Consider the following 21,850-nt stretch of genomic DNA (forward strand, 5'->3'; position numbering starts at 1 on the left):
TCCATTCTAAATTAACACCTGAACACAAGTGTTTTATTATTAAATTCACATGAACATAATCCAGAGTTTTGTTAAGTAAAGAGTTCATAAAGTGCCTTAATAAAGAACCCTTAATACAGTCTACATAGACCTGCACAAACACACCTCTTTGGTTAGTGCAGTTTGAGCTTCCAGTCTCACCTTGTCAGTCTTCTTAGTAACTGAGCCCTCGCTCTTTTCTGCAGACGATTGCCTCTTAACGTCCACCTTGCCCTTACTGTCTTTGGACTTGGGGGCCTTGTGTGCTGCAGGACGCATAAACATCATCTCCATAACCCGGGAGCTCTTCACTGTCTCCCCGATGAATCTGATGACCTGCTGGATGCTGAGGACCAGATTCTCCATCCCATCCAGCTTCTCAGCCTGCTTCTCCGAGCGCTGGTCCAACGCCATCATGATGGAGCTCATCTCATGACACATCTCTCTCACCTCGCCCTCCACACCTGTACCCTGGGTTTGAGCCAGGGGAAGAGTTAGGGCTCTTGCAGGTATATGGATCTCCTCGTTGTCCACCTTCAGAGTTTCCACGTCCCTTTCGATACCATCGATGTCCTGAGTTATTCCGTCCAGCCGATTGAGGACCTTCTCCTGGATGTTGATGAGCCTGTCCATCTTACTGCTCAGAGACTCAATGCGATTCTGAATGAGGTCCAAGCCGGCACCAGTGCAGTCAGTTAGGTTATCCATCGTGCTTGGCTTTCCAGGGGTTGAGTTAGAGTTCACTATCTTTGAACTCATGACCGAATCACGTTAGGACACCCAATCGAGACAGAAAAAGGGTCACAGAAAGGTTGATGACCAACGTCCGAGTGACAGACGGGACAACTTTTTTGAAAAACGCAGCCAGCCTTATCCCTATGTGCTCCTCTTCAACTGTACAGACAAGCTGATTTACAAAGGATATGTGAATAAAATGCTAATTTATCAACAACAAAAATGAAGAAAATCAAACTAACTAAATTCAAATCCATAAAGAGTGAAAACAGTAAAATACAGCCAGTAACTGTCAGTGTAACCTGTGGAAACACCTTCAGAGTTCTGACTTAACAGTCATCCGGTCGTGAGATTGTCCCTGTCTCTCACCTACTGCTTGACACCTCTGCTCTTCTCCTTACTGGAGGTGGTATTAAGAATGGAATAAGCCTGTCTACATAAATGTAAACGGCACAGCCGACGTCAGCAGGGGACCGGCCAGGGGGGCGGGGGGCTGTGAGAGGCCGTGAGGGGCAGCAGTTTGGCTCTGGAGGGGCTGTCAGACATCTGAGCGCCTTTAAATGTTAAGCCCACCACCGTAGCCAGTCTCTGGCCCACCTGCCAAGTGTCAAAATGGCCAGTGTACACAGTTCCTCTCTCTGAGGCAGAGTGGAAAGTTGTCTGGGACGACGCTAGACACTTTGTTTCGTTTTTTACTTTATTTGCATGAAAATGGTTATAGACTTTTCAGTCTCACTTGGTTGTTTCACCATGATTAGCCTGAGCAGGTGCTTACAGATGGAGAGGGGGGTCACTGACCTGTTTTATTTATAAGCGGTCAGGGACATTTTTAAGTCAACTCAAAATATCCAACAATCATGTCAAAAGTGCCACTCTCACAGAACAGCTGTGTTTGCAAAAGAGGGAACATTTTAAATTAGATCCTTATTAATGACTGGCATAGTAATTAACAGCTTCGCAGTGTTTACGAGTGGCTGGAAAAATAATGATTGTGATAACATCAGGGAAATAACTGCATGTGAGTATTGAGTCTCAGTATGTAAGACAGTCGTACAGTGCATTCGGAAAGTATTCAGACCCCTTAACTTTTTCCACATTTTATTACATTTATCCTTTTTCTAAAATTGACTTCTTTTTTTTAAAGTTCCTTCATCAATCTACACACAATACCCCATAATGACAAAGCAAAAACAGTTTGTATGCATTTTTGCAAATTTATAAAAAATTAATAACTTGAGATTTGTTGAAGCACCTTTGGCAGCGATTACAGCCTCTAGCCTTCTTGGGTATGACGCTACAAGACTGGCACACCTGTATTTGGAGAGTTTCTCCCATTCTCTGCAGATCCTCTCAAGCTCTATCAGCTTGGATGGGGAGCGTCTCTCCACAGCTATTTCAGGTTTCTCCAGAGATGTTCGATCGGGTTTAAGTCCGGACTCTGGCTGGGCCAATCAAGGACATTCAGAGACTTGTCCCGTAGCCACTCCTGTGTTGTCTTGGCTGTGTGCTCTCAAGGATGATCAATGGAAACAGGATGCACCTGAGCTCAATTTCAAGTCTCATAGCAAAGGGTCTGAATACTTATGTAAATAAGGTTACAAAAAAATATACATTTGCAAAAATTACAAAATGTTATTGTGTATAGATTGATTTAAAAATATATATATTTAACTTTTATTTAACTAGGCAAGTTAGTTAAGAACACATTCTTATTTACAATGACGGCCTACGGGGGAACAGTGGGTTATGTCACATCCTGACCTTAGTTCCTTTTTTATGTCTCTATTTTAGTTTGGTCAGGGCGTGAGTTGGGGTGGGCATTCTATGTTTTTGTTCTATGTATTGTATTTCTGGTTTTGGCCTGGTATGGTTCCCAATCAGAGGCAGCTGTCAATCGTTATCTCTGATTGAGAACCATACTTAGGCAGCCTGTTTTCCCACTATGGGTTGTGGGTAGTTGTTTTCTGTTTTGTGTTGCTGCACCTTACAGGACTGTTTAGTTTTCGTTTCACTCTCTTTGTTATTTTGTTTAGTGTTTCTGTTCCAATAAAATAACATGAACACTTAACACGCTGCGCATTGGTCCGATTCTTCATACTCGTCTTCAGAAGAGGAGGAAAACCATTAAAGGTTAACTTCCTTGTTCTATAGCAAGACGACAGATTTTTACCTTGTCAGCTCAGAGATTTGATCAAGCAAACTTTCGGTTATTGGCCCAATGCTCTAACCACTAGGCTACCTGATGAGGGAAAAAAATATATTTAATCAATTTTAGAATAAGGCTGTAATGTGACAAAATATGGAAAAAGTCAAGGGGTCTGAATACCTTCCACATGCACTGTATACTGCTACGGAAAGCTCTTTGCTTTTTTTATAGGTTCAGATTGTAGCCTGTAGTCCCCTGGCTGAGAAAGAGCTTAAGGTCTTTAGCCTCTGTGCTTAAATAGGAGAAGGGTAACAGCCATGATAATACTGTGTCTCTCCTCTGACTAACACATCAAGTCAGATCCTTCCCACACAACCACACACACTTAGCCTACTCATACAGAGTTAAGACAGTTAAGGATACATTTTAACATAGGGCCTGGTAATTGGACCCCTCAACAGTGTACCCTGTAAACCTATCCAAACGTGCTTGATGAAGTGGTCTGTCTGGGACAAACTGTCATAAACTATAATACATTAATTTAACCTTTTACTGCACTGGGCTAAATCAGGGTCAGAGAGTGTTTATTTAATTATTTAAAAAATGTATGGGATATATCAGATTTAATATTGCAGATAAATTGTAGCTTCCACCAATATAATTGTCTGGATCATATCCAATCCTCCATATAGATTTTTTTAAATACATACAGTACCAGTCAAAAGTTTGAACACACCAACTTATTCAAGGGTTTTCCTTTATTTTTACTATTTTCTACATTGTAAAATAATAGTTAATACATCAAAACGATGAAATAACCCATCTGGAATCATGTAGTAACCAAAAATGCAGTGTAGTATGTAGTAAATGTAGTAACCAAATCCAAATATATTTTGTATTTCAGATTCTTCAAAGTAGCCACCCTTTTCCTTGATGACAGCTTTGCACACTCTTGGCATTCTCTCAACCAGCTTCATGAGGAATGCTAGTCCAACAGTCTTGAAAGAGTTCACACATATGCTGAGCACTTGTTGACTGCCTTTCCTTCACTCTGTGGTCCAACTTATCCCAAACCATCTCAAATGGTTTGAGGTCAGGTGATTGTGGAGGCCAGGTCATCTGATGCAGCACTCCATCAACTCTCCATGGTTAAATAACCCTTATACAGCCTGGAGGTCTGTTTTGGGTCATTGATCTGTTGAAAAACAAATGATAGTCCCACTAAGCGTAAACCAGGTGGGATGGCCTATCACTGCAGAATGCTGTGGTAGCCATGCTGGTAAAGAGTGTCTTGAATTCTAAATAAATCACGGACAATGTCACCAGCAAAGCACCCCCACACTATCACTCCTCCTCCATGCTTCACAGTGGGAACCAGAGATGCAGAGATCATCCGTTCAACTACTCTGCGTCTCACAAAGATATGGCGGTTAGAACCAAAAATCTCAAATTTGGACTCATCAGACCTAAGGACAGATCTCCAATGGTCTAATGTCAATTGCGAGTGTTTCTTGGACCAAGCAAGTCTCTTCTTATTATTGGTGTCTTTTAGTAGTGGTTTCGTTGCAACAATTTGACCATGAAGGCCTGATTCACACAGTGAACAGTTGATGTTGAGATGTGTCTGTTACTTGAACTCTATGAAGCATTTATTTGGGCTGCAATCTGAGGCTGGTAACTCTAATGAACTTATCCTCTGCAGCAGAGGTAACTCTGAGGCGGTTTCATCATAGAGCTTGATGATTTTTGCAAGTGAAGAAACTTTCAAAGTTCTTGAAATTTTCTAGATTTACTGATTTTCATGTCTTAAAGTAATGATGGACTGTCTTTTCTCTTTGCTTATTTGAGCTGTTCTTGCCATAATTTGGACTTGGTCTTACCAAATAGGGCTATCTTCTGTATACCTTCTGTATACCGCAAAGGGCAGCTACTATGAAGAATCTCAAAAATAAAATATATTTTGATTTGTTTAACACTTTTTTGTTTACTACATGATTCAATACCGGTTATTTCATTGTTTTGATGTCTTCCCTATTATTCTACAATGTCAGAAAATAGGAAAAATATAGAAAACCCTGGAATGAGTAGGTGTGTCCAAACTTTTGATAGGTACTGTATATACACTCATACACATGAGTTGGGGTGGCAGGTAGCCTAGTGGTTAGAGCGTTGGGCCAGTAACCGAAAGGTTGCTGGATCGAATTCCCGAGCTGACAAGCTACACATCTGTCGTTCTGCCCCTGAACAAGGCAGTTAACCCCACTATTCCCCGGTAGGCCGTAATTGTAAACAATAATTTGTTCTTAACTGACTAGCCTAGTTAAATAAAGGTTACATTTAAAAACATGTTTAAAAAAAAATATATATATACACACATTCAAATCAAATCATATCAAATGTATTTAAATAGCCCTTCGTACATCAGCTGATATCTGAAAGTGCTGTACAGAAACCCAGCCTAAAATCCCAAACAGCAAGCAACGCAGGTTTTGAAGCACGTTGGCTAGGAAAAACTACCTCAGAAGAAACCTAGAGAGGAACCAGGCTATGAGGTGTACACACACACACTCAAATATACATGCATATACACACATATTTTTACAATTTATTTTCCTTTATTATTTTCCACTAACTCTAACTCTACCCCCCCTCCCCTAATTGGAGCAAACTAATGAACAACAACACTTAGGCTTCTACTTCCAGCTTACAGTGCCTTATTCAGACCCTTTGACTTTTTCCACATAATGACAAAGCAAAAACAGATTTCGATTTTTTTGCAAATTTATTACAATCCAAAAACTGAAATATCACATTTACACAAGTATTCAGACCCTTTACTCAGTACTTTGTTGAAGCACCTTTGACAGCAATTACAGCATAGAGTATTCTTGTGTATGATGCTTGGCACACCTGTATTTGGGGAGTTTCTCCCATTCTTCTCTGCAGATCCTCTCAAGCTCAGTCAGGTTGGATGGGGAGAGTTGCTGCAAAGCTATTTTCAGGTCTCTCCAAAGATGTTCAACCGGGTTCAAGTCCTAGCTCTGGCTGGGCCACTCAAGGACATTCAGAGATTTGTCCCGAAGCCACTCCTGCGTTGTCTTGGCTGTGTGCTTGGGGTCGTTGTCCTGTTGGAAGGTGAACCTTCGCCCAGTCTGAGGTCCTGAGCACGTTGGAGCAGGTTTTCATCATTGATCTCTCTGTATTTTGCTCCGTTCATCATTCCCTTGATCCTGATTAGTCACCCAGTCCCTGCATCTGAAACACATCCCCACAGCATGATACTGCCAACACCATGCTTCAACGTAGGGATTGTGCCAGGTTTCCTCCAGACGTGACGCTTGGCATTCAGGCCAAAGAGTTCAATCTTGGTTTCATCAGACCAGAGAATCTTGTTTCTCCAAGCATGGTGTCATGTGCCTTTTACTGAGAAGTGGCTTCCATCTGGCCACTCTACCTTAAAGGCCTGATTGGTGGTGATTATTTCCCATCTCCACAGAGGAACTCTGGAGCTCTGTCCGAGTGACCATCATCACCCTGACCAAGGCCTGGTCAGCATGGTATGGTATACCAAGGCATGGTATACCAAGGCATGGTCATCTCCCTGACCAAGGCCCTTCTCCCCCAATTGCTCAGATTGGCTGGGCAGCCAGCTCTAGGAAGAACCTTGTTGGTTCCAAACTTCTTCCATTTAAGAATTATGGAGGCCACTGTGATCTTGGGGACCTTCAATACTGCAGAAATGTTTGGTGCCTTTACCCAGATCTGTACCTTGACACAATCTTGTCTCGGAGCTCTATTGACAATTCCTTTAACCTCTTGGCTTGGTTTGTGCCCTGACATGTGCTGTCAATTTTACGGACACAATCTATTTAGCAATAGTTATCCTTTGTTTGCTTTTACTTCTATCCTTCAGCTTCCCTCAACTCCTCCCATCTATTTCTGAAGTCCATCCAGTTCTATTTGCCATCTATTTTCAACTGTGCTGTTTCACAAAAGTTCTTAACCTACTGTATATGTATTTTACGGACACAGTATATTTTACATTAGTTATCTTGTTGTCATTAGTCCTACCCTTCAGCTCCCCTCAACCCCTCCCATCCCTCTCTTAACACCATCCATATTGAATTTCTACTTGCCATATATTTTTCAACTGTGCTGCAATGTTTTACAAAAATTCGGAACCTTTCTATTCTCATAGTTTCTACAGATTGTAAATTAAAGATAAAATGTTTTGCTAAAAGTATTATTATATTATTGATCGATTGAATATGACTTTTCAAATCACCCAGTAGTGCTATCTGCAGAGTTAGCTCCAGGTAAATTTTGCAATTCTTCAATCATTCCTGGACCAGTGACCAAAAACAAGCTTCATATGGGCAGTACAAATTATATGATTCTGTGTTTCTTGGTATTCTTAAACAAATCTAATTAGCACCAAGGTGTGAAGTAAAAGGTGTTGAGGCCTATGGGCCCAACAAGTGGCAGGACCCTTTGAAGTGCCCTCTGAAGCCCCCTCCTGCTGTTCAAAGACCATCCACTGGCATTTTATACAAGAAATCTGACTCCAGAAATAAAAGCTTCTCCCAAGTGGGTGTGAGACCTACTCCTGTTGCCTGCTGCTGGGGTTCCACCTGGCGATCTGTTCACCGTCGGCCCTGGCCTGGCTCCCCCTGTCTGGTACAGGTACCTCCACCACACTCCCCCCTCTCCAGAGCTTTCGCTCACCTCCAGCACACACACACTGTTGGGGCGAGTGACTCTGAACTTACAATGGCTAGCCCCAAGTCGTTATATAGTTAATTTTTTTCTTGTGCATTTTGCCTCATGACTCCTGCATGAGGCAAAATTGACTACAAACTGTCTTTACCCAACTGTGGGACAGACTATGTTTGTTCCCACACTCAGGACTCTGACTCACTATTGGTTACACTGACTTTTGGCCTCCCATCCTATTCTAACCACCTCTCACCGGCTTTGGATTCTTGTTACCTGATGAAATTGCTGTACAATATGATATTGTTGCCATCTGATGCACATTCAGATGTCATAAATCAGCATTGCAGAGCTCTCCCTGTACTATGCCGTGCCTTGATTGTATTACTGTGGATGTGCATGTACACCCTGGCCCATCTACTGTTGCTAGCCCCAATTCTGACTTGTGATCTGATATCTGCTTCACTGATTTCTGCTCTCGTAAAAGCCTGGGTTTTCTGCACGTAACACTAGAAGCTTATTACCTAAAATGAATCAATTGAATGTGTGGGTTCACAGCTCCAATCCAGATGTGTTGGTCATTACTAAGACGTGGTTAAGGAAGAGCGTTTTGAACACTGATGTTAACCTTTCTGGTTATATACTTTACAGATCTTCCAAAGGTGGGGGAGTGGCAATCTTACCAAGGATCACCTTCAGTGCTCGGTTGTCTCCACCAAGTCTGTCCCCAAACAATTTGATTAGCTGGTTTTAAGCATTCAACTTTCAAATAGCTCTTTGTTGACTGTTGCTGGGTGCTATCGTCCTCCATCAGCACCGACCTGTACCCTACCTGCCCTAAGCTCTCTCCTGGCCCCTTACACTAAGCCTGAATTTGTCCTGCTAGGTAAGACCTAAACTGGGACATGCTTAAACCACCTGACAAAGTCCTAAAGCAATGGGACTCCCTAAATCTTTCTCAGATTATTACCAATCCCACAAAGTGACTCTAAACACCCAGAAAAGGCTACTCTCCTCAATGTTATCCTCACAAATAATCCTAATAGATCAGTCTGGTGTTTTCTGTAATGACCTTAGCGATCACTGTTTTACAGCCTGTGTCTGTAATGGCTGCTTATTGAAATGACATTTCCTGATTTGTCATAGGCGCTTGCTGAAAAACTTTAATGAGCATGCCTTCCTTCATGAACTGACCTCTGTAAAATGGTACAGAATCAGCTTGATCCCCTCTGTCGAAGACGCTTGAACCTTCTTTTTTTATATTTTCAGTGGTATTGTTAACAAACACGCCCCCATAAAGAAAATGAGAATTAAAAACAGGTTCAGCCCCTGGTTCGACCGTGATCTTGCAGAGTTACTCCACCCCAAGAATAGCATTTGGCGAAATGCTCGGCACACGCATACTCAGGCTGACTGGCTATTGTTCAGGCAAATGAGAAATAAGTGCACTCAGGCTATCCGGAAGGCTAAAGTTTGTAACTTTAACCTCTTGCTCCTACTTGAGACGCAGACGTCCCAACTAGAGCTCTGGAAATGCAAATGCGCTACGCTAAACGCTAATAGTATTAGTTAAAATGCAAACGTTCATTAAAATACACATGCTTGGTATTGAATTAAAGCTACACTCGTTGTGAATCCAGGCACCAAGTCAGATTTTTAAAATGCTTTTCGGCGAAAGCATGAGAAGCTATTATCTGATAGCATGTAACACCCCAAAAGACCCGTAGGGGATGTAAACAAAAGAATTAGCATAGTCGGCGCTACACAAACCGCACAATAAAATATAAAACATTCATTACCTTTGACCATCTTCTTTGTTGGCACTCCTTGATGTCCCATAATCAATACTGGGTTTTTTTTTTGATTAAATCGGTCCATATATAGCCTAGATATCGATCTATGAAGACTGTGTGATAAACAGAAAAAAATAGCGTTTCATAACATAACGTCATTTTTTAAAAGTTAAAAAGTCGACGATAAACTTTCACAAAACACTTCGAAATACTTTTCTAATGCAACTTTAGGTATTAGTACACGTTAATAAGCGATAAAAATCATCAGGAGGCGATGTAAATTCGATAGCTGGTCGTTTTTTAATTTATTTATTTTATTTATTTATCCGTTATTTTACCAGGTAAGTTGACTGAGAACACATTCTCATTTGCAGCAACGACCTGGGGAATAGTTACAGGGGAGAGGAGGGGGATGAATAAGCCAATTGTAAACTGGGGATTATTAGGTGCCCGTGATGGTTTGAGGGCCAGATTGGGAATTTAGCCAGGACACCGGGGTTAACACCCCTACTCTTACGATAAGTGCCATGGGATCTTTAATGACCTCAGAGAGTCAGGACACCCGTTTAACGTCCCATCCGAAAGACAGCACCCTACACAGGGTAGTGTCCCCAATCACTGCCCTGGGGCATTGGGATATTTTTTTAGACCAGAGGAAAGAGTGCCTCCTACTGGCCCTCCAACACCACTTCCAGCAGCATCTGGTCCCCCATCCAGGAACTGACCCGGACCAACCCTGCTTAGCTTGGAAAAAATGTCCGGAAAAACACCGGGCCAATGCATCAAGTTGGTGGTCAGAGGGAATAGGTTCCCTTTGGTCGGTTCTACCAAGAATCAAATCCGAATCAAATGAGAAGACTCTATACATCCTGTGGAAGCTGTAGGTACTGCAACCTCGGCCTCATTTAATACGGTTCATCTTTAACAATGGGTTGAAGTGGCGCATGGATATTTTTTTCCATTTCCAGTGATCAGATTTTCCTGCGCTTTTCGATGAAACAGACGTTCTGTTATAGTCATTATTTATATGTGATTTAACCAGTTTTAGAAACGTTAGAGTGTTTTCTATACACACATACTAATCATATGCATATACTATATTCCTGGCATGAGTAGCAGGACGCCAAAATGTTGCGCAATTTTTAACAGAATGTTCGAAAAAGTAGGGGGTAGGCTTAAGAGGTTTTTAAGGAGCAGTTCTCTCTCTGTGGGTCTAACCCCAAGAAGTTCTGGAAAATGGTTAAAGATCTGGAGAATAAACCCTCCTCCTCACAGCTGACCTTGTCCCTTAATGTTGAGGATGTGGTTGTTATTTACAAGAAGCACATGGCTGAGCTCTTTAATCACCACTTCATTAAAACTTCTTAAGGCTCAAATCCCGTTAACGGGATCGATTTGACAACAGCCAGTGAAAGTGCAGGCCGCCAAATTCAAACAGAAATCTCATGATTAAAATTCCTCAAACATACAAGTATTATACACCATTTTAAAAATAAACTTGTTGTTAATCCAACCACAGTGTCCGATTTTAAAAAGGCTTTACAACAAAAGCATACCATGCGATTATGTTAGGGCAGCGCCTAGTCACAAAAAACAGCCATTTTCCAGCCAAAGAGAGGAGTCACAAAAAGCAGAAATAGAGATAAATCACTAACCTTTGATGATCTTCATCAGATGGCACTCATAGGACTTCATGTTACACAATACATGTATTTTTGTTCGATAAAGTTCATATTTATATCCAAAAATCTCAGTTTACATTGGCGCGTTAGGTTCAGTAATGTTTTGCCTCCAAAACATCGGGTGATTTTGCAGAGCCACATCAATTTACAGAAATACTCATCATAAACTTTGATGAAAATACAAGTGTTATACATAGTTTTAAAGATAAACTTCTCCTTAATGCAACCGCTGAGTCAGATTTCAAAAAAGATTTACGCCGAAAGCACACCATGCAATAATCTGAGTACAGCGCTCAGCCACCAAAACAAGCCATACAGATACCCGCCATGTTGTGGAGTCAACAAAAGTCAGAGATAGCATTATAAATATTCACTTACCTTTGATGATCTTCATCGGAATGCACTCCCAGGAATCCCAGTTCCACTATAAATGTTTGTTTTGTTCGATGAAGTCCATCATTTATGTCCAAATACCTCCTTTTTGTTTGCGCGTTTAGTCCAGTAATCCAAATACACAAGGCGCGGGCACTAAGTCCAGACGATGTCAAACGATGTATATAACCAATCTTTAGGATGTTTTTAAATCATAAATCTTCAATAATAATCCAAACTGACAATTCTTTTGTCATTAGAAAGGAAAAGGAACGGAGCTTGTGCTCACGGCCGCGCGCGTGACTAAACTAAAGGCTTTCAGCCAGACCACTGGTTGGAACAGCTCTTATTTGATTCCCTTTCACAATAGAAGCCTGAAACAACATTCTAAAGACTGTTGAGATCTAGTGGAAGCCTTAGGAAGTGCAATCGGACCCCAATTACACTGTATATTGGATAGGCAATCACATGAAAAACTACAAACTTCAGATTTCCCACTTCCTTGTTGGATTTTTCTCAGGTTTTTGCCTGCCATATGAGTTATGTTATACTCACAGACATTATTTTAACCGTTTTGGAACCTTTGAGTGTTTTCTATCCAATGCATATTCTAGCTTCTGGGCCTGAGTAACAGGCAGTTTACTTTGGGAACGCTTTTCATCCGAAGGTGAAAATACTGCCCCCTTGCATAAGAGGTTTTAAGTCAGGATTCCTATTTGACTCCGCCATGTCTCCTTGCCTGTCCAATATTTCCTAATCTCCCACCCCTTCTAATGGGACTATCACTGATGATTCTCCCTCTTTTTCCCCTGCACAACTTTTTCCCTGCAGGCAGTCACTGAGTCCGAGGTGCTAATGGAGCTCCTTAAACTTGACATCTGGGTCAGATGGTTTAGACTCTTTCTTCTTTAAGGTTGCTGCCTCTATCATCGCCGAGCCTATCTCCAAACTTTTTTTGACCTGTTTCTCCTTTCTGAGGAGGTTCCCATTGCTTGGAAGGCAGCCATGGTTTGTCCTTTATTTTAAGGGGGAGATCAAGCTGATCCTACCTGTTATAGGCCTATTTCTATTTTGTTTCCAACACTGTTTATCAAAAGTGTTGGAAAACTTGTCAATAATGAACAGACTGGCTTTCTTGATGTCTATAGTATTCTCTCGGGTATGCAATCTGGTTTCAGCTCAGGTTATAGATGTGTCACTGCAACCTTAAAAGGTCCTCAGTGATGTCACCATTGCCCTTGATTATAAGCAATATTGTGCTGCTATTTTTATTGACTTGGCCAAAGCTTTTGATACGGTAGACCATTCCATTCTTGTGGGCCGGCTAAGGAGTATTGGTGTCTCTGAGGAGTCTTTGGCCTGGTTTGCTAATGACCTCTCTCAAAGAGTGTAGTGTATAAAGTCAGAACATCTGCTGTCTCAGCCACTGCTTGTCACCAAGGGAGTACTCTAAGGCTCGATCCTAGGCCCCATGCTCTTCTCAATTTGCATCAACAACATAGCTCAGGCAGGAAGCTCTCTCATCCATTTATATGCCGATGATACAGTCTTATACTCAGCTGGCCCCTCCCTGGATTTTGTGTTAAACGCTCTACAACAAAGCTTTCTTAGTGTCCAACCATCTTTCTCTGCCCTTAACTTTGTTCTGAACACCTCCAAAACAAAGGTCATGTGGTTTGGTAAGAAGAATGCCCCTCTTTCCACAGGTGTTATTACTACCTCTGAGGGTTTATAGCTTGAGGTAGTCACCTCATTGAAGTACTTGGGAGTATGGCTAGACGGTGCACTGTCCTTCTCTCAGCACATATCAAAGCTGCAGGCTAAAGTTATATCTAGACTTGGTTTCCTCTATTGTAATCGCTCCTCTTCCACCCCAGCTGCCAAACTAACCCTGATTCAGATGACCATCCTACCCATGCTAGATTACGGAGACTCTGTCTCTACCTTCTTGCCCTTTGTGCTGTTGTCTGTGCCCAATAATGTTCGTACCATGTTTCGTGCTGCTACCATGTTGTGTTGCTACCATGTTGTTGTTATGTTGTGTTGCTACCTTGCTGTATTGTCATGTGTTGCTGCCTTGCTATGTTGTTGTCTTAGGTCTCTCTTTATGTAGAGTGTTGTCTCTCTTGTTGTGATGTGTGTTTTGTCCTATATTTATATTGTATTTATTTTTCATTTTTAATCCCAGCCCACGTCCCCACAGGAGGCCTTTTGCCTTTTGGTAGGCCATCATTGTAAATAAGAATTTAGTGATAAGAACTGACTTGCCTATTTAAATAAAGGTTCAATAAAAAATACAAAAATATAACAAATATTGAAATCAGTCAATTGAAATAAATTCATTAGGCCCTAATCTATGGATTTCACATGACTTGGAATACAGATATGCATATGTTGGTCACAGATGCCTTTTAAAAAAAAGTACTGGGCTTGGATCAGAAGACCAGTCAGTATCTGGTGTGACCTTTTACCTCATGCAGCACGACATCTCCTTCGCATAGAGTTGATCAGGCTATTGAGTGTGGCCTGTGGAATGTTGTCGCACTCCTCTTCAATGGCTGTGTGAAGTTGCTGGATATTGGCAGAAAGTGGAACATGTTGTTGGACACGTCGATCCAGAGCATCCCAAACATTCTCAATGGGTGACATGTCTGGTGAGTTTGCAGGCCTTGGAAGAACTGGGACATTTTCAGCTTCCAAGAATTGTGCACAGATCCTTTCGACATGTGACATTATCATGCTGAAACATAAGGTGATGCAATTGTGTTCGTTGTCTGTAGCTTATGCCTGCCCGTGCCCTAACCCCCATGGGGCACTCTGTTCACAATGCCGACATCAGCAAACCGCTCGCCCACACGACGCCATACACGTGGTCTGCGTTTGTGAGGCCAGTTGGACGTGCCAAATTCTCTAAAACGATTCTCTAAAACGACGTTGGAGGCGGCTAATGGTAGAGAAATTAACATTCAATTCTCTGGCATGCCAATTGAACGCTCCCTCAAAACTTTAGACATCTATGGTATTGTGTTGTGTGACAAAACTGCACATTTTAGAATGGCTTTTTATTGTCCTCAGCAGAAGGTGCACCTGTGTAATGATCATGCTGTTTAATCAGCTTCTTGATATGTTACACCTGTCAGGTGGATGGATTATCTTGGCAAAGGAGAAATGCTCACTAAAAGGGATGTAAACAAATTTGTGCACAACATTTTAGAGAAATAAGCTTCATGTGCATATGGAACATTCTTGGGATCTTTCATTTCAGCTCATGAAACATGAGACCAACACTTCACATGGTGAATTTATATTTTTGTTCAGTGGTAGATAGGTAATATATTTTTAACCATGCAACTTGAATTTAACAAAGAGGACACTTTAAATGATTGTTGTATCATTGACAAGTGTGCCAACTAATGCCCTCCAAGCCCGTCCTAGATCCAGAAATGATACGACTAAGGAGACATCCAGATAAGCTGGGCTCACATTTGCAGGACTCGCACCTGTCCTTGGACACCAACAGATGAATTTCGACAATGTAGGTCATTCGGCTCAGCTCGTGTCACTTTGAGAAGCGTAGAGGTTTACCTTACCTGACGCATGCAACACTTTCATGGAGTAAAACATTTCCATTGAGCTGGCCGGCAAGTGAGCAAGGGGAAAGGAAAGTCCAGGCTGCCTCAGAGGATTATTGCACAGCACACACATTGCTCATAAATCAACTTTGGATATTCAAATACTCACACTACTGACTAATTAAATTTAACACTGTGGTTGATCAACAGTGGAACTCAATAGTACATCTGAGAATATAGAGCTCTGAAGAATATACAGTGGATATTATTTACCCAAATATGTCTGTCCTCCAATACAGGCCTAGGAGGAGCATGCGGTAAACTCCATCTCGAAGTAGCGCACCACAAAACACTGAGAAAAACTGTGAAAGCTTTCCCAGATATGGCGAACAGTGTCCAGATCTACCCCTAAAGTCAATATGGCTTCACAGTAATAGCGCTTCATATCACTCGAGGCCAGGGGCACTGTAAGGCCATTTAACTGTGGGTGAGGCCAGGAGGAGTAGTGGGGCTGATTACATAAACCAGAGATCGAGTTCATCTCACTGACACTTTACATTGAAACTGGAGAAATAGCCGTCAGAGAGCCCAAACTCAAGTCCCGCCCCACCCTCTCAGTGTCTGCTAAATGGAGGTGCTATGTGTGGAGCATTTACAACATCCGCCACACCAACACACACACACAAGGGTGTGTGTGTGTGTGTGTGTGTGTGTGTGTGTGTGTGTGTGTGTGTGTGTGTGTGTGTGTGTGTGTGTGTGTGTGTGTGTGTGTGTGTGTGTGTGTGTGTGTGTGTGTGTGTGTGTGTGTGTGTGTGTGTGTGTGTGTGTGTGAGTGAGTCTGTGAGTGTGTCCTGATTGACCCTGTAGATTTGGAACACCTATTCACTTGGTCCACAGACTAAGAACAAACAGTTCTCTAGGTCAGCTGCAAGACAGTATTGGGGTAAATGGATATACCCTGAAGGCTTGTCACATAAATAGAATCTGCAAAGCCAAACTGTCATTCCTACATATTCTTATTCACATCCCAATTACCCACTTGCAAAAGACACAGATTGTCTCTATTGTTAGATGCAGAAAGGAAAGAACTTTCAACTGATATTGCTAAATCACATTACACTCCTTATTAGTAGTGAGTATTAGCAAGAACTGAAGCACTTATATCAAGCGTGAAAGCCGTGGCACAAACACACACACATCTGCATGCACACTCACAATCTATATAATGCTAATGTCTGCATAAATACAGTTAATTTTAACCAAGCGCTATACTTAGCAGGATAAACAATCTCTGCCGGGGAATATACTGTGTGTTGGAGTGACCTGTATGGTATTAGAGGGGTGTTTGTTTGGCAAGGCGACAAACTTCATCGTTATAAATGGACCTCTGCCTCCCTCACCCAGAACACACTGTCCTGGGACGCTCCAGGGTCGTGTGCTGCCTGCTGGGGGGGCCTGTGGTTGGACACCTAGCCCCCTCCTCTCCCATGGCCCTGTCCCCCCGTCACACCATCCAGCCTGCCGACTCTCTCTCATTCCTGTCTGTCTCTTGGAAAGTAAGGGGCAGAAATGTGCGTGGCAGCCAAGAAACGTAACACCTGTTAACAGCTGAGACGTCCCCTCTGTTCCCTCTCCCGACACCCCAGTGTTCCCTCGTTCTCTCGACTAAAATGTGTAAACCTTGTGGGGTGAAACACTAGGCCATGGTCTCCAAGACAAGATGAGTATAAAATTGAGCAGAATTTAGTGTAAAATAAATAATTTAAATTCAATAAACACATGATTTATGTTTTATGCTAAATGTATATTGTTAGGACATTACATTTTTTGGTTGATTGTGCAAGAAGACATATTAAGTGTTATTAGGTTATTATGACGCCATTACTATTTCATCATGCAAAACCAAGTAAATGGTAGTTGGTGATTTAGAAGTGCCACATTCTGCTTGATCAAATTCTGTATTTCTCAACACTTGACAGCAGGTGGTGCTCTAAGTTAAGCTAAAAGGAGACTCATTTCTGATTGGCCCAAGGACATCAATATGGTTTTGATGAGTCAGGGCAGTCCTCATTAATGATGGAATAGAAGTTAGGGTACGCCAAATGTGTCAATATTGCTAGATCATATGGGGAAAAACTCAGTTTGGCTGACAAACACAAAAACTATCAAAAAAGGGTACAGAACGCAATGAATGAAATACTACTCACTGGCATGTTTAGAAGATAGTGGCCAGTCTGAAATGTAAGGCATCTACCATAGAGGACCCCATACTGGCTGCGTTTACACAGGCAGCCCAATTCTCATCTTTTTTACACTAATTGGTCTTTTGACCAATCCAGTCAGATTTTTTCACATCAGATCTTTTTCAGAGCCTGATCTGATTGACCAATTAGTGAAAAAAAGATCAGAATACGTCTGCCTGTGTAAAGGCAGACACTGTTCATTTGTAACAAGCGAGTCGACTGGATGTTCTGAGTTCCATATTGGAAGCTTAGCCACATGTATTAATAGTGCTGCAGATCTTCCAGATACCACGCCAGAGAGGGAAACAGGAGAAGGTGATAGATCTCCATCTTGTCTTTGAAGCTTTACTGATTGGCTGCGTCATTGATCAACTTCAACTAAATCAGCGCCTAGATTAAGAATGATTAATCGGTGGATGCAGTTATTTGAAAACAATTAAGTTTCACCTGTGTGCGATTATGGAGCCTCAATGCTATCTCAGTTTAGAGTCTGAACTATTTATGATACTATAGGACACAGACTGATAATGAGATACTATTCTGGGGTAACGATAGGCTACACTAAATCTATTGTCATTGGTTTTCTTCAGTTACGTTAAAAAAATGCTTGGAGGGAGGCCATCTACTCCTTTGTTGTTACAGAAACATAGTGAGACACTGTCAAAAACAGCTGGTGCAGACCAATGAGATGTAGTACACAGTTACAAAAAACAGATGCTGCAATGCCGTAACATGAACGGAGCCCTCCCACCTGGCACACACTGGTTGAATCAATGTTGTTTCCACGTCATTTCAATGAAATGTTTTTAGCAATGAAAAACTATTCAACTGGTGATAACTATGGAATCAAGTATCATAACTTCTGTAGTAGCCAACATACTCATACTTCTTCTTCACCAACATACTCCTACATTAAAGGCCTATTGTACAGTGAGGTGGCATAAAATCCATTCACTGCTGGGCTTTTCAGCTCACATTACTCTTCAACACTACTACCACACATTCAATCAACCCCATCCAATGTGTTGAGCTCAGTAATTGAATGTGACATTTAGCTGAGGCACAAAATGTTCCAGTATATGATACACCCAGCCAGCAGAGCTGTGGTGGTTACCAGCGGTATCAGATATGTGATTAGGACAACAGAGAGAAGCAGAGAGATTGATCTGGGAGTATAGGCCAATTTCAAGTAAAGATAGGAATGTCTACCCTGGTCATTTCAGGGCAATGATAACTGTACTGTACGTGAGGAGAACAAGGACGTGTACTTGGAGATCACCCAATTTGCATCAGTGGGAGAGAAAGGACGCTGTGCTCTGAGGGGTAACTATGAATAAAGTTAGTATTTTAATATAGCATCAGGTGTTGTGATACAGTGCAGACAGAGGAGTGGGATCTTCTGTGGCAGCGGGGAATGGGTTTCCTCTTTAATCACCCTATCATAATCACAATACCCTCTGTTCAAATGTTTTACCAACCAGCCACCAAAAACAACTCTCCAGGGAATGTCATTGTATTTAGTTCCACACTACAGAGGAACTAAATACAGTGACATTCCCTGGAGAGTTGTTTTTGGTTGCTGGATGGTAACTGCCAGGCAGTAGAGGGTATTGTGATTATGCCACAGGAGATCCCACTCCTCTGTCTGCACTGTATCACAACACCTGATGAAATAATAAAATACAAACTCTAATCCTAGTTCCCCCTCAGAGCACAGCTTCCTTTTCCCCTCCACTGATGCAAATTGGGTGATCTCAAGGGCTTCATACCCACGCAACTGCCATCTGACAGGCACCACTCTAACTATATGGCCGCGGGTGATGATGGACAACAGGTATATTCCTGCTCAGCTGCTTTAACTAACCCACATGACATTGAGCACTACAAAAGTTACTTTCTTTAAACCCCCCACACTGCTGATTTGTGACCTTGTGTTTACCATGGTAACAACTGTGAGGAGATGAGGATACAAACAAGGATACAACAAGTGTCTCATTACGTCAATAAACAGAAGGGATGGCTGTATAAACATAGGTATCTTGTGGGTATGACAGAACTATGTCAGCAGGTATCTTAGTTCTATCACACAGTAGTCTTGAAATTTCATTTTTTTATGTTCCTAATGATGCTACTAGTAGTTCATCTCTGTGACCAATAAAATGTGATTTGATTTGATATTAAATGTGATGCCAGGTGCTAACAACTACTACAAAACTGTACTGTACTACTCCAGCTGCCTTGAAAGAGAGAGACAGAGATATAACTCTAGGCTTCTATCTTTTCAATGGTCTTTTTCTCTTCCAAGTCACCCATTTACCATTATGTTTATGTCCATAATGTCAAAGACATAACTCTTATACTCTCCAACCAGCTGAGGGGCTATCCTCCATATACTTCAGTTGCATCTTACATAGCCGGGACACCACAGATCATGTTCCGTTACATCATTCCATCATGGGTCCATATCAACTTGAAGCTCTTACCGTTCCGGGCTAAATGAATGGACACAGAATTATATTTCCTATGTTTCCTCAGTGTGTAGGCCTACATGATACAAAAATCATGCTTGTCTTGTCCCCTTAAATATTTTTAATACACTTAAGTTAGTGTTGAAAGTGAGAAATGCTGGGGCATCTACAACTGTCACGGAATTGCTGGAAAGTTTTTCAGTGGAAATATAAGCTGGTGAAACAACATGTGGTCATATTACATGTAAAGTGTAAGGTTCCAATGCCTAAGGCCTTCTCATATCTTACTACGGTGCTGACAGGTACCGGTGGGCTGTGTTCTACTTCAGACTTGTATGCAATGGAACATCATATCTGTGCCAGAACTGTGGGGGGGTTTCATACTGTTTTAAAGCTACAGTAACAGCATGCCCTGCTCAAATGAACAAACTGAAATAGTGTAAAAGCAACATTCCAAAGCCATGCCTTTCTAGCTAAAGTCCTAAATATGTAGGATTTTAATTTGATTGGTGATTGTACAATACTGTTAATAAAACTGTGTGTTAGTGCGGATTTTCAGTGAATTTATATAAATCACACAGCTCATCTGCATTTCCCGCGGCGCAGGAAAATTCTCACTAACAATAGTGTTATCAAATTAAGATCCTGCATCTGTAGGTCACATGACCCAGGTGCTGCATGCTTTCCAGTGCTTTGTGAGATAGCAACGAGTAGCATTTTCACAACAACCACTGTCATAAAGCAGACTCCACACTTTTCTTAGTTACAAGACATCAAAAAGCCTTCTTCTCTACCTGCACATTAGAGGGAATGGATTCTTTAGCCGTCCTCCTGTAGCAGAGTAAATCCCAGAGCCTGTGCCAGAGGTATGAAGCCATCAGACACATACTGCTCACTAGCCAAATGTCCCTGCCCTTGAAGAATCTCTCCATGTCTGCACTCCTCTACTTCCACCTGCTTTTACCCTTTCCTTTCTTCACTCTCTTCTTTCCAGTCTACGCTCTATCTTTAATCTCAGTGACCAACGGGAGCCTCTCGAAGAGAGAGAATTCAGAGGCTTCAGAGAGGAAGGTTAAGAGAGATGGCAGCAGTACACTGATTAGGAGAGAGCGAGAGAGGGTTAGCAACGCCCAAACATTACTACACCGTTACCTCTGCTCCACCGCTCCAACTCTGTCAACCCCCACCCTTCAGCTCCATGTTGCCCAAAGGACAGGAGGGTTTGACCCACTGACAAAAGAGTGACAGGTGACAGCAAAGGGTGTCTAAGAGACACACCTGCTGAGAGGTCGTTCTCTCTCTCTCCATCGCTCTCTCTCCTTCTCTCGACACCCCGCCTGTCTCTCCTTCTCTCGACACCCCGCCTCTCTCTCCTTCTCTCGACACCCCGCCTCTCTCTCTTTCTCTCGACACCCCGCCTCTCTCTCCTTCTCCCTCACTCTCTCTCTGCCTTTCACCATTGTATACTTTCTGATCAGACAGTCAGCTCTCTTTGGCATGTGTGTACAAATGGCCTGTTTGGGTGCTAAGTATGTCAGCAGACATGAGAATGATCTTGGTTTGCAAGGGTAGAAATCACTGGTTGCCATAGTAGAGGTGATGATAATAGCACAAGGGAATGATTAATAGATAAAAACAACATGTCAACAAATGTCACAGTAACTCGTAAAACTAACAAGAGCTGAGGCAAAACATGACATACAAGTAAGCAAATCTGAGATTATTGGGGTTCTGTAGCTTGCTTGCAAATTTGGAGACTTGGGTCCGGGTGTAATTAGCTAGCGCTATTGGAGAACTGTTGTAAATGTCGCACTGCAATTCACGTGTTTTGATTGGACCATGACCTTTACACTTCAATGAACGATTATCAGGGGACTCTCTTTAGTTGGGCTGTATTCACGTACTTCAACATTTGCTTTCAATACTCACCAATGGCGGAGAATTTATAATGTACACTAAATAGCACATCATTACAAAATTCCCCGTATATAAATTATTATTATTTCCCCCCTGTGGTGTCTGTTAATGTCAGGCAGCTGTATTTACAATTTAAAATCTCTCTATAAAGTGATTGCCTCAAAACACACTCCCATATGATCAGCAAAGCA

The 21,850-nt window shown here is 42.0% G+C and overlaps 1 protein-coding gene across 6 annotated transcripts in view; it reads right to left on the minus strand.

Annotated features, from left to right (window-relative positions):
- Positions 1 to 20,877, minus strand: part of LOC112260620 (myosin light chain kinase 2, skeletal/cardiac muscle) — a 40,731-nt gene extending 19,854 nt beyond the window's left edge. For 4 of the 6 annotated variants that reach the window (XM_024435883.2, XM_024435882.2, XM_024435881.2 and 1 more), the window contains exon 1: positions 181 to 1,148. In XM_024435883.2, the coding sequence (XP_024291651.1) occupies positions 181 to 777 (597 nt within the window). In that variant the 5' untranslated portion in view covers positions 778 to 1,148. Of the gene's footprint in view, positions 1 to 180; positions 1,149 to 20,536 lie in introns of those variants that run through there. The other 2 variants (XM_024435885.2, XM_024435884.2) reach the window with 2 other exon arrangements.
- Positions 20,878 to 21,850: the final 973 nt, after the last annotated feature.

The sequence above is a fragment of the Oncorhynchus tshawytscha genome, linkage group LG10 (assembly GCF_018296145.1).
Source record: "Oncorhynchus tshawytscha isolate Ot180627B linkage group LG10, Otsh_v2.0, whole genome shotgun sequence".
Lineage (NCBI taxonomy): Eukaryota > Metazoa > Chordata > Actinopteri > Salmoniformes > Salmonidae > Oncorhynchus > Oncorhynchus tshawytscha.